This window comes from Malania oleifera, chromosome 1 (assembly GCF_029873635.1).
Source record: "Malania oleifera isolate guangnan ecotype guangnan chromosome 1, ASM2987363v1, whole genome shotgun sequence".
Classification (NCBI taxonomy): Eukaryota; Viridiplantae; Streptophyta; class Magnoliopsida; order Santalales; family Ximeniaceae; genus Malania; species Malania oleifera.
Genome location: NC_080417.1, coordinates 44,374,708 through 44,389,600, shown reverse-complemented (window position 1 = coordinate 44,389,600; position 14,893 = coordinate 44,374,708). Strand labels below are relative to the sequence as shown.

The 14,893-nt window shown below is 35.3% G+C and overlaps 1 protein-coding gene across 1 annotated transcript; it reads left to right on the top strand.

Annotated features, from left to right (window-relative positions):
- The first annotated feature begins 6,106 nt into the window (after window positions 1–6,106).
- On the top strand, window positions 6,107–6,712 carry LOC131159682 (receptor-like protein EIX2). Its single transcript, XM_058114812.1, has one exon. It carries the CDS (start codon window positions 6,107–6,109, stop codon window positions 6,710–6,712), a length of 606 nt encoding a protein of 201 aa, XP_057970795.1.
- The last annotated feature ends 8,181 nt before the right edge of the window (window positions 6,713–14,893 follow it).

Here is a 14,893-nt window from a genome sequence, read left to right as displayed (position 1 = left end):
AAGGAAGAAAGCAGGTTATATCAGTGTGTGACATACCAGTGTTATTTTACATAAAATATAACACTATACAATATGATATAATTCCAAAACATTTTCATACAGTTCCATACAATTCCATACAGTTCCATACAATTCTAGTATTTTCACAATTGCATTCCAATACATACGATACCCAAAACATACGGTCAGTGTCGTCACACTAGTACGCAACTATACAAGGTAACCTAAGCCTCACAGTTACATTGCTACATACGCAACTACGCTATGAAATCCGAAGCTTCAAGCGATTACATTACCAATACGATGTAACTCACACAAGTACGCAAGTACGATATGAACTCAAGTTTCACAGCGATTACATTGCCAACACGTAACTACTCCATGAACTCAAAGTTTCACAATGATTACATTGCCATATAGGGTGGCTCACACCCTTCGGTGACCAGCTAGATTACATAGTGATATTTCACACCCTCGGATATAGAGCCGGACACTCTCGCCTATGATTTTCACATTGGTACATGGCGCAGCGTACGGTTATTAGCCGGCACATAGCTGTTTCGGCGTATGGTAATTAGCCGCCACTAGCTGATTTTTACAAAACCTGAAATCATTTTGGAGCTCACACTCCTATACATATCAGCGTACGGTAATTAGCCGCGACATAGTTGTTTTACAAATATCTAGAATATTTACATACAACCATACATATCACACTTATATGGTTTACGGCAAATCATATCGTTTTCCAATTCAAGTATACAGTTTATGCAAATATGGATAATAGTTATCTCAACAATACAATTTTAACAAACAGACGGTTTTCCAAACAAAGTAGAGATGATACCCGAAATCCCCACATTTTCCCAAAAACTGTAACCCAAAAATCTCGTATTTTCACCCAATAAATTTTCCCAAATAAGTTACCAAAACATACATATGATCGTAGCCTAAAAACTTCTCGATCCTGATTTTGAAAAATAACTGATATAAACTAAATCCCCTTACCTTAACTCAAATTCTAACTACGAACTCTATGGTCCCCAAAACCACGAACCGAAAGTCCAAAACCTACAAATCACAGTACAATACATGCTTACAATTTGTACTACTACATATATACTAAATCAGAAACGAAAACCGAGCCTCACCTCGATTTTAGCCCGAAACCCGAAAACGCTCAAAACGAGATTATGATCCTCTAGAAATGTAGAGAATCTTTTCCCGATCCTCGCAGTAACATTGGATTTACAAATCAGGTGACGAACATCGAAGAAATCGAGGAGAGAGAGAGAGAGAGAGAGAGAGAGAGAGAGAGAGAGAGAGAGAGAGAGAGAGAGAGAGAGAGAGAGCTTCGAGTTCAAGAGAGAGAGGGAGAGGATATTTAAGATTACTTAGTTTAGAAGCAACGAAATTGATATTTATAGCCCTTGACTTGGGTGGATTCATCAACAAATTGGCATCCTCATGAACGAGTCTGCCATTACCTTCGTCGACGAGATGGTAGCCTCATCGACGAGCCGAATATTTCAAATTTCTCCGAACCTCTCGGCATTCCCTCATCAACGATCCTTCGAAATTCATCGACAAGGAGCCTTCAACCTTCGTCGACGAATGATGGCCTCGTCAATGAAATCTGCATAATTACCTTTTTACCCTTCTTTCAAATATTAAATCCACATACTACGGTTCGGGTTCTTATAGTCATCTCAATAATACAGTTTAAGAAAAACAAACAGTTTTCTAAATAAAACAAAGATGATACCCAAAATCTCCAATTTTCTCAAAAACTGTAACCCGAAAATCTCGTGGTTTCACCCGATAGATTTCCCCAAATAAGCAGTTAAAACATACATACGATCATAACCTACAGGTTTATCGATCCTGATTTCAAAAATAAACTGACATAAACCTAATCCCCTTACCTAAACCCAAAATTGAGCCACAAACTCTACGGCTCCCAAAACTATGAATTGGGACACCAAAACCTATATTCCACAGTACAAAACATGCTTACAACTCCTACTACTATACATATTCTGAAACAAAACGAAAATCGAGCCTTGCCTTAATTTCGAGCTGAAACCCAAAAATGCTCGAAACAAGATTCTGATATGCTATTCTCGAAGAGAATCCTCTCCTAATCTACATGCACGATAACTTCGGATTAATGAATCAGGCGACAAACGACGAAGAAATCGAAGAGATAGAGAGAGAGAGAGAGAGAGAGAGAGAGAGAGAGAGAGAGAGAGAGAGAGAGAGAGAGAGCTTCGATTTCTAGAGAGAGACAGAGGAAATATGATTCCTTAACCCCAAAGAAACCCAAAAATATCTTTTAAAGGCCTTTGCATTTTCAGTTAGTGTGGCAAGCCAAAACATGCATTCACCCAAAAAGACTCACCTTGATGTCGTTTACAAGATCCTTAGGTATCTCAAAAGGCTCTTTGGGTAAAGGACTCTTCTTCAAGAAGTGTGAAAGCAAGGAAGTATAAGTTTTCACAGATGCAGAATGGGTAGGATCAAAAGAAGATAGAAGGTCTACCACAGAATATTGCACCTTTGTATAGGGGAATTTGGTGACTTGGATGAGTAAAAAAACAAAATGTTGTGGCTCGAAGTAGTGTTGAGGCTAAATTCAGGGTAGTTGCACAATGGATATGTGAATGACTGTGGTTACGGAAACTCTTGGAAGAATTACAAATCCCCAATGAAATTCTCTATAAAACTCTACTGTGATAGGAAAACAGCCATCAGTATCTCTCTTAATCTAGTTCAACATGACAGGACTAAACATGTATAAGTAGACCGAAATTTTATCAATGAAAAGGTTAAAGAAGGAACCATTTGTATGACGTATGTATCTACCAAGGAAAAAAGCACATACGTCTTTACCAAAGGGTTAGTTCGACAAAGTTTCGATGATTACATCTGCAAGTCGGACATGATTAATATCTCTAATCCAACTTGAGGGGGAGTGTAGAGATCCCGTGTATATTGGAGAGATTTAGGGGGGTATTTATTGTATATTATTGAGTGAGATTCTTTTAGGAGATTGTTTCCATGTTTAGAGCAGAGATTGTATTGTAAGTAGTTTGTACTGGATTGTATAAAATTATTTACGAAATACAAAAATTTTTCATTCTAATTTCATAAGTCAATTCATGCACCAACCTAACAGATCATATAGAAGTAGTGATCCGGATTTTATAATGGAACCTGGGATATAGCTAGAGTTTTTTTTTTTTTTCCTTTTTGAAAAATTTGTGATTTTCTAAGAATGTTAATGAATTACCTGTTTTAAGGAAGTTTCCATCATGCCCATTTTTGAATTTCCATCATTCGTGAATTAATTATGATATGAATAGTAGAAGAAAAAGTGGGCAAACTTGCAGCCATCACTCCTATTAGAACTGCAGGGGATTAGATTCTTTATTTACTGCAAGAAGCTCAATCAATGCATGAAGTATTTATAGTGTCTATAGACATGTTTTCTCCCCCTAAAAAATGACTAGGTCCTGCACTTAGAAGAGTCCAAGAGAGCTAGCCTTTGGCGTTATCCCGAGTCAAATTTAAGTTCTTCTTGCTCATTTTTTGTGAACATTTTTTTGAAAATAAAATAATGAGAAAAGTTAGAATTCTTCTAAGGATATGTTGGAGAATGCAGAAATTTTGTTCTGCTATGAAGATAATTAAGATGCACCGGGTGTAGATCAATTAAAGATATACCTTTTTATTTATTTTATTGATAATCAAACATAAAAAAGTGAACTGAATTTTTCCATATATATATATATATATATATATTCTTTATTTTTTTTTCTCTAATATTTTTTAAATTCTAAATGCGAGCTAAATTTTTGGCAAAATTAAAAACAAAAGAAAAAAAAAAAAATGGTTCATGTCTCCATTAGCAGTCATATTAGACCCAAAAGGCAACAAAATGAATATGCATGCCGTGGCCATGCCATGAATCACGATGATCGTTGGATGCCCATCGATCACAGTTCACTGCCTCAAACTGGAATTAGAGCCTTTTGTTCTGATAATTAATTATCCAAAATAGGAAAGAGAAAAGCGTATAAATTGTATAGCGAATGTGCTATATATAGGTGTGAAAGAGAGAATTATTAGGAGAAGGGAGTTGCGCAGTGGCTTCCATCTACTCGCATGGAACCTTTAGTACAATTATTACATCCACCTACACAATTAATGTGAATAATAATAATAATAATAATAATAATAATAATAATAATAATAATAATAATAATTAAGTATGCTTTTGACATGCATAAAATGAATTAGAATATTAAATTTCTTATGAAATTCAACTAAGTTAAATAATTGTTTTATTGCATTTATCTTTCCTGAAAAAAAGATTGTAAACTAAACAAATTGTTTTCATAATTATTTAAATTGTACATTATCTATAAAGATTAGACTAATAATTTAAAACATGAAAAGCATTTTTATAAAATTTATATTAAAAAAAATAAACAAGGAGCAGCTTAATCCATTCATTGACCCATGAAAAATAATAATAGACTAATTTAATTATACAACATAAATGAAGGATAAGACCTTTCTTTTTAGCTAGACTTGGTCCGTTAATATTTATTTTCAAAAATAGAATTGATGTATAGAAGAATTTGATAACTAGTTTACACAAACAAACAAAAAAAAAATGCCGGCTATTAATATAACATAAATTCTAACAATTTTTTTTTATATGAATTTATAATAAAGAATTGATAAAAAGTAACTAATTCCAAATATTACTTTCAAAATATCTCTATTATTCTCTCATATTTATTCAAGAAAAATGGAAAAATCAAACCAAACCGAGCCAAATGTCGGTTATTAATTTTTTGGCTTTGTTTTAGTTTACAATTTTTAATTTTTTTTAGTTATTTGCTCGATTTCAATTTGACTCATACAGTAACTATGATTAATCAAGTTAGATTGACATATTACAAATTTATGTAGAATATATTTTATATAACTATATTAATACTTGAATTTAATGTTTTAAGTTTAAAATTAACACACCAATTATACTATATATCTAAGACCAAAAAAATTGATGGTACCCTAAATTGGATCCTACGATTTGATTTAATTAATTGGACATTTACTTAAAAACTATTAAATTGAATTTTGACTAATCATTTGAACTGATTTCATCTCAATTATTTTTGTTAGCATCATGATCAAGTGAGGATTATGTGTAGAGCAATTAACACATGTTAAGCAACAAAGTGTGAGACCCAAACTACTCGTGTGTGAAAGTGAAACATGAACCATGAACCATGTAAGAAGTTTAAGTGAAGAAACTTTAATTTATGCTTAAATTATCTGTAATTTTAGAAAAAAATAACAATTCTGTATTTTGAAAACACAAAAGACAACAACAGCAATAAGTTATTTGAAATGGCGAAAAACAATATTTTTTTGCTAATTAATTTCACAACATATGTCATATAGTACTCTATTTTTTTTGCTTGGCAAGATAATTATGTCATATAGAGTGGTTTCTAATGAAATTGAGCATTTTTCTCTTGACAATCCTACCTCAAAACTGTATTATGTATTTTTACTTGTAAATTTATATATGTACTTGAATTTCTTACTAAAAAAAAGAAGAAGACATTTTCTACATATAGAAGATCAAAAGTAGAAGTTCATTGGAAGGCAGCTGGCAAAGTCATGTGTTCAGAACTACATATTGCATTAATGAGAAACGTGAAACCACTACGTCAAACAAGAAGATAAAAGAAAAATACGAGTCTCTTTCCCAAACTGAAAATCCATGTTTGAAATTAAAATTTTCATGCAATGAGCATATAGAAATAATAAGTGCGAGTGTGGAATAAGGGATTAGTCAAGTACAGCAGTGTAGTCTTCATGCTAAATTGACCTAGGTTGTGATCAATTTCTTAGTAGCTTCCTCCACAACATTTGCTGACAAATTACAATTAAAGAGCTGACGAAGATTAGCACGTACATAAGCATGATCTATAAATACAAGCTGCTCATCTTCTTCAAATTCAAGTGAAAAAAAAATAGAAGCCTTTTATTTAGCCTTTGTTGTTTGCATGCATCTATAAGAATGGATGCACACCCAACAACAATTTTGGTGGTTGTTCTGGTGCTGTTTTCTTGGGTTGGGGCAGTGAGTTTCTCTTTTGGAAATCCAAATGCCATCCATTGTAGGGCAGAGGAAAGAGAAGCCCTTCTCGAGTTTAAAAATGGTCTCAGGGATCCTTCCAACCGCCTCTCTTCGTGGGTACGCGAAGATTGTTGCAGGTGGAGAGGAGTTCACTGTGACAACACTACCAGTCATGTTCTCCATCTCAACCTCCACAATCCAATCAACTTTAATATTAATCATTTTTCTATTGATGGCTTTGACAATTATGGTTCTCATTTTGATGCTTTCATGAGGTCCAGGTTGAGTGGGAACATAAGTGGTTCATTGTTGCAGTGGAAGCATCTCCGGCGCTTAGACTTGAGTTGCAATGATTTTGGAGGACTTAAAATTCCAGAGTTCTTTGGTTCCCTTGCTTCTCTCACACATCTTAACCTGTCTACGGCAGGATTTATTGGCTCCATTCCACCTCGGATTGGGAATCTTTTAAGTTTGCGTTATCTTTATCTTGGCTGCAATTCTATTGCTTTTTCGGATGGAAATAATAATGATTTGTACGTTACTTAAGATGACATAAGATGGATTTCTCATCTCACCTCAATTGAGTTTCTAGACATGAGTTTTGTGGATCTCAGCCAAGCATCCAGTAATTGGCTACGGGTGATGAGCATGCTCCCTTCCTTATCCTCTTTACACTTGATTAATTGTTCGTTGGGTAACACTCTTCCACTTTCTCATGTCAATTTTTCTTCTCTTTCCACCCTTGATCTCTCCTTTAACCTCTTCGATTCTTCAATATTTGGCTGCCTCTCTGGTCTTCCTTCTCTTCTTTCACTCAGTCTGCGGGGCTCCAATTTCGTAGGGGGTTCAATTCTTGTCTCTTTACAAAACATGACAACTCTTCAAATGCTTGATCTCTATTATTGTGAATTCAACTATATAATACCAGAATGGCTTTGTGTACGAAAGCATGAAACTCGGATATCAGAATTTAATTTGTGGATTATGCATATTGTTTATTATAAATCCACATAAATTCAAATTCAAGTCTCAAAACTTGTGATTCTAAATATTACCTTACATAAATGTTAGAAAATTGGAAAACAAGTTTCTTTTCTTGTGTGTTTGTTTTAAAATTTACAAATAAAAAATAAAATATTATTTTGAAATTTATTTTTGACCTTTTCAATATTAATCTTCAAAAGTAAAAAATAATTTGGATATCTATAATTCTTTGGAAAACTAAAAATGAGAAAATCAAATATATTGTCCATAGCAAAATCAGCCTTAAGTTTTTATTGTATTTTTTCTCCATTATTAATAAGAATAAATTTTTATTTATATAAGAATAAATATAGATAAAGGCATCATGTTAATTTGAGATTTGGACATCTGAAACTAGAACTTAAATTTATGTATACAATAAAATATAAAATTGGGAGTCATACAAAATCTTAATTTTATTATCATATATTCTAGCCAACCGCAAGAAAATTAAAATTATAAGTTGAACTAAAATACGGTAAAGTTTGGAGTGAGCTTCAATATGAATTTTTGTTGAATTTTCATGAATTTTATTTTGGGAAATCAAATTGATGAAAGCAAAAACAAATTACAATTTTATTTACTTGAAGACTCCTAAATTTTTTTTGATTTTTCTACAACTTTTTTTTTTTTTTTTTACAAATTTTAATGGTTTTTGCTGAATTTATTTGAATTTATTTGTGAATTGTTAACATCAACCCAGCTACATACTGGGTCAACGGGCCCAATTGGATCCGGAATCCTAACCAGTCAACTCGGGCCGACCCGGTTTAAGGTCTGGGTCAAGCCCAAAGGCCACGTGGCAGCCGGTAATTGGAAGACACGTGATGGTATGGATGGCTAGGGTGGCATCATCGTGGGCGTTAATAGGGGCATGCCGATCGGTTGGTCTTGAAGAGGCCACGTAGCAGATCTCTCGTGGAGAAGCGGGAGCATCAGGATATATTGACGCGGCGAAATCTGGGACCTCCGAAATGGGAGCGATTAGACGGTTGACAGTGGGTGGCAGGGATCATTAATGGGTTTGGGAGGTGCGCCACGCGTCACTCGGTGAGCGGGGCAGTCGGGCGCGTGTTTTCAGGGAAGTACTGACGGGATTTAATGCCTCTGTCCTAAACAATCTAAGTCGTTGACGCATCACAGAGATTGAACAGCTGCGATCGATACGAGGATACCTAATGCTGATGGTGCCTTCCGTGGAGCAATATGGCTTGTTGATGAGTGAGGGGCTCCAACGGCCAGGATCGTGGACTTGACTCGGCCTTAATGGCACGGGGGTGTAGGAGACACGTGTCGATAGATGGGGGCGTGGAAAGCTCCTCGGGTCAACAAGCATTAATGACGAGACATCCGGAGCTGCCACACGACACGCGGCGGGGCTACGCGCAAATGTTCCTGACCGTTTCCGACACCTTTTAATCGTGGTCGTTGATGCTGGGACAGCTCGAATGGGGGCGGTCAGTCCCGCGTGCGAAGGGTGAGTTTTTTTCCGGATTATCTTTTTAAAAAATATATATATTAAATAATACTTCTTACTGTGAAATATTTCTCAAAATGATTTTGACGTAATCTCGTTACTCAAAGTAGTGAGATTTACTTTTAACTGAAGGGCTCGTATCGATGCGTGACAAATCTCACTAATTTGAGTAGCGAGATTTTCTTCAGATACTTAATACTAGGTCACCCACCATTTGACGTGTGGCAAATCTCACTACTTGGAGTAGCGATATTTGCTTCGAATTCGAAATGGCCATCCACCCGGCTGTCGACCGTGGCAAATCTCACAACTTTAAGTAGCGAGATTTGCTTCAGACTAACCTCGATCAGTCTTTCCGCCGTTCCGTGGCGGCAACACAACAGTACCGTGCAAAGGAGGAGCGCAGATTACCGTGAAAAAAAACTCCGGAGCGCCGGTTACCGGGGGGGCGAGGCGTCAAACCGGGTGAGGGTTCTATAACGCGAGATCTGGAAAGTTTATATGATGCCAATTTTTGGTCAAATTTTTTAAATTAATGTTTATTTGATCGAAAACCTTGATAATCGGAGAGTTTGAGGTTCGAAGTGCTAAAAGATTCGTGGATAGCCACTTTTCTTAAGGTAATATTTCTTTTTTTGTATTTTGAATTTGCTTTTTTGCCCGATAATATTAATTTTTTTTTCCATTTCAAAAACTGTTGTTTTAAAACTATAAGATTTTTTTGGGGATTGTTTACTTGAGCTTGGGCCTGTTCTGCCATCCGTGACCTCTCACTTGACCTCCGCATGGTACCCTTGATGTTTGTGCTTTGGAGGTGGCACCAAAATTGTCTTCTGACCACTTTTACACTTAGATGGATGTGTTCTGGCAGTAGTTTTTAACCATTGTAGGTGCTTTATTTTGGAGTGATTGTTATTAGGATCTATGATTCGCCGTTTCTACTGCATTGGTTGAATAATGAAATTTTGAGTGCAACCTTATGAATGTTGGATGTAGTGAAAGTTTTCAAGCTGAAAGTTGCCAAAGTTTGGAGAATTAGACTCCATGGGGGTCAGGGGGAGTAATATAAAACAGTCCTTTGCCATGCTCGGGAAAATTTTCAATTGGAGAACGTATTTTGAAGAAAATTGCATTTTGTCGTTTAATCTATGAGCATAAGGAAAAGCAGGTTTGAGTTATTCATTTTAAATACCCTTGTGACGAATCTTGGGGGGAAACTATTGATCAATATATATTGTCTAGTTGGTGTGAAATTAGAGCATAGAGCATAATTGCACATGTGTTGTGGAGTTGATCTTGTCCCTTTTTTTTTTTTAATAAAAAAAAGTAAATTAAATATTTTGAGACACTGAGAATTAAGGACATTGAAGCGTTAAGCATCTTGATGCCTTGAATTTTTTTTTTGATTATTTCATATATTGAAATCTTTGTAAAATATGAGCATATTTTTTAAAATATTAGTATGAAATTAAAAAGCACTAAGGAATGAACACCACATTTATTATTTTTGTAAAATTGAAGATCCTCCCCAGAATTTAGTATTTTTCACTATATATTGATATAAAAATTGTACCCCTAGTGGTTTCACATTTTACAACACTTGCCATAAACCCTCTCTCTCTCATTTTCATGAAATCGAAATGGTATGCGTCCTAGGGTAACATTTTTTTTTTTTTTGTCCAAAATATATCCCTTCAAACTACTTTGAGGATGGATGTTCCGGATTAACAATGAATCCCCAAAAGGCCTACTGAACAAATTGAACGTCACATTCATTAACAACTCAACCCATAATAACCGAGTATAGGTACTCATCATAGAAGTTAGAAAATCAAGAAAGAATGGGAAACTTGTTCTTTTAAAATATTCTCCATATTTTTACTTTTTATATTATCATGTATCAAGCAAACTTTGGATATTGATTTGGATATATATATCTATAAAAATATATTTAAAAGTTTTATTCAATTTCTCTTTGAAACCAATACCACCCAGACCCAATCCCCAACCTAACTTCCTAGATACTATTTTTATAATATTGTAAAAAAACTAACAAATAAGTTTTTTCCTCATCATAATTTTTTTTTAAATCAACAAAAAATATTATTGTACAAATAAGCACAACTCTTTAAAATTTCTACTAAAAATCTTGGAAAAAAAAAAAAAAAAAAGCACCTAGATTCATAGCTGTGTGATATATCAATAGTTTTGAGTTGCAATGCTTGTTTGAGTTGCTCCTTCTTAATTGCATCTTCACTCTTTATTTGTACTACAAATGTATTGATAGTTCATACGGTTTTGGGATAGTAAGGGGTAAATTAAGCAATCATATCAAGCTTTTCCTCTCTTTTCTCTCTTCTCATCCTGCATAGGGATAGTATCCCGCCCTCCAAGTCATTCCTTTACACACAGATTGTAAAAATTTTCGTAGCATCTGCGTCATTGATTGTTCTAATTTTTCTAGAACCATTTTATATATCCCAGCCGCTGTAACTCTCACTTTTCCATTTATTTTATGCACGAAATCCTAATTATATTTCATGGGGGAAAATCAATTCACATTTTGGGAAAAATCTAACTATCTATCATATGGGGGAAAAGCAACCAAGTATCTTCTTTGGTAAATTGATTAAGAGCAACCATTTCACATAGTTTTCTTTAGATTAGATTCTAAGTTGAAGTAAACCAAAATTTTGGAAAAAATCTTAAGTATTGTCTATGGGGAAAATCAATACACATTACATTTTTAACAATTTAAAATCATTACATTTTTTTTTCCGTAATCTATTTGCTCTTCTTGTGAAATTGAAATTAACTCTAAACTCTCTAAAGTTTGTTTTATTCATGACCTTTTAATTCAATCTATTTATTTCTGGTGGAAGGTTAGGTCCAAACTTTAAGTTCATTGATTCATTAGAATTTGTATACATCTATTTGGTTTAAAGTTATTTCGTTAAACTATAAGTAACACATATCACTTATACATACAATTTTGTCTTGCATAAGTTTTTTTTTATTTCACTTGACAACGTGTTGCTCTATCACAAATTTACTTACTTCTCAACTCTCTTCCTTGCTTTAGTGACGTGGCTTCACATCCCTTCTTCTTTCTCTCTCTCTCTCTCTCTCTCTCTCTCTCTCTCTCTCTCTCTCACACACACACACACACACAACCACAGGTCAACAATCACACCATCACAACACGCACACACACACACACCACAAAAACATACACTACCCACAACGCACATCAGATAATACTAAAATAAATTGATATTATCGTTTTTTTATTACAATTTTTTTCATAAAAAAGGGACCAAATTTCTTCATTAGAAACATCCGTAATATTTTGTAAATTGAATAAGAGGGGATCCCTTATAAGGTCTCAGTCGGAGAGATTATTGCATAGAGGCGGTACCAACAAAGATGTCGATTGCGAGAGAATGGGGATGGAGGTGGGGTTTGAGATATCTTCTTATTGTTTGTTATTTTTATTTTATTTTTGGTTAGCCGACCAAATGACCTAGAACCTTATCCCCTGTTAAATGATCGAGTGCTCTTTGCTGGTCATTGCACAAGGGATGTGGATCCTTACTTTAGTTGAGCACACAAATCACATACTTTTATATTGCGTTTGGGAGCATGAATTTAGATTTTAAATTAAGTGGATTTGAACAAATTTTAATATAATTTTATATTATATTTTATTCAAATTCAATATAACTCCAAATCTAAGACATTTTCAATATGTTTAGGATGTAATATAAGATTATATAGAAATTTATCCAAAACCACTCACATCCAAAATCCAAAATTCAAAATTTATACTCCCAAACAGAGTGTTAAAGAACATCAATAATAATATAACATGTACTCTACATTAGTGCCGTCAATGATAAAGAAATTTTTATAAACAATTGAACAAATACCAACAAATGCAAAATATATCCAACAAAATAAGAAGTGAAATTTTAATCCTTAATTCAAAATCTCATCTTCCTCACACATTTTTACGATAAAAAGCAGGTTGGGTTGGGTTGGATTGCACACTGAACTCTAGGTTGATCCATGTCTTCAATTTATAAGAAAATTCAATCCACCACTTTGATCCAAATATCCTTGAAACCATTTGTTGGTAGTTTGATTCGAGTTGACCACATGAATAGAACGGTTTGATTCACAAACTAATTCCCTTGCCCCATCTTTATGGCTCTAACCCTTCCAAACAAGCAACAATTAAAGGTTTGTGTGTCTTCACATTGAGTAAGCTTAATACCAATGAACTTGAGCATGCTAGATTAATTGGTCAACCAAAATACATCATTATAGGGATAATAAATTTGGCTTGAATCGGCAACCTGTCACCACAACATCATCTCACCAGCAGAGAGGGGAACAGAAGGAAAACAATAGTCTGCTCCACCTTGAAATTGAAACAAACATGTTTCAAACTCCACACTTTCCATGATTTTGAGAAGTGCAACCCCAAATAGCAAGTAAACTAATCATATCTCTGGAAACTTTTAAACCATAGATCTTTGTGTTGATGTGACAAACAAAAAAATGGCAACACCAAATTGTATTGAATTTTATTAAAATTTTCTATTTGTCATTTTACCACCAAAAAAATTAAAACCTGAAACAACAAAAACAAACATGTTCTTGATCCCTTCTTTTGTTATATATTGTTTTGTAGGCTTGTTCCGTTAACATCAGTAGCCCTTGATGAAGCACTTGCAAGTCAAATAAACATATACCAATGCGTAAAATGCAAGTACTTAGAAAACCCATATATACCAAAGGCAGGTTCCATAAAAGTGTTGCATCATTAGAAGTATATTCAAAAAGGCAGGTTCCAACCAGACTTCCGTTTTAGTACCAGAAAGATGGAGCATGTAAAACATATATTTACAAGCACATTTGGGAAATTAAAAAATGGGGTGAAAAAAACCACAGGATGGAGGCCATCACATCTCGGCAACCATAATTTCTGATTCAGGTGTGGCTGTGGCTTCAGAAAGTTTACCCGGAGTCCACCTCTTCAGCATCTCTAACGCAGCCTTGGGTTGGTCCATAGGAACCATATGACCCGTGTCGTGGACCTACATGACCATACATACAAACTAGTGTCAGCATCGAAGCAAATCCCTTACGCCTAATCAAAAGCGAGAGAGAGAGAGATAGAAACCTTGAGGAAGGCAACAGACCCATGACTTTTCAACACTCCAGCCTCTGAACCATCAACTACCAAAGGGGTCTTAGGAGATGCTACAAACTCTTTCTGACCGGACCATTCCATGGCATGAACCCACCTTGAGTTACCTACTCAAATGCAATCATAGCCCCAAAAGGATCAGCTAATCGCCGCAGTGCGAATATATCACGCTCGCACCCACCATGACTTCCACGTCGTGTGATCTACCCCAGAGTTGTGGGTTGCTAGGTGTAAGGACCACGATTGCGCGTGGAGATTGCGTGCCATGTATCAGTTGATACACTGTTTATTCGAAATCACCCAGTATGGTGGTCCGCACATGTGTCTGAATGAACTTCTATCGCAGGACCATAACCAAATCACTTCGTCCCTTATTATTGGGGAGATAGTGAATATGATTAGGGGAGATGCGTCGACGTTGATCGCTACATTGAAGGAGTTCATAAATCGTCGATTCGGGTATTCAATCTCTTATAAGAAGGTTTGGTTGGACAAACAGAAGGCAATTGCCCAAGTATTCGGTGATTGGGAGTAATCCAATGAAACGTTACCGAAGTGGATGGAAGCGATGTACGCGTACAATCTTGGGACAATAGTCAGGTGGAAGTGGACTCCTGTTTCAGGTAGGGAGAGAAGCGCAACCTTCGTATCCGTTTTTGGTCATTCGCAGCATCTATTCAGGTTTTCACTGCCCTCCCCTTATATGTGTGGGTGGGACACACTTGTATAGTAAGTACAAGGGAAAACTCCTTGTTGCGACGTGCCTGGATGCAAATAGGCAAATATTTCCCCTTGCATTCGCTATTGTGCAAGAGGAAAGCCTCGATACATGGAATTGGTTTCTGTGTTGTCTGCATTCCATTACCTACAGGGACGACATTTGCCTTATATCAGATCGGCATCCAGGGATTATCGCTGCGGTGCAGCGCAATTCTAATTGGCAACCACCACGTGCACACCACTGATTCTGCCTTCGACATATGGTGAGCAACTTTAATACAAAAGTGCGGAG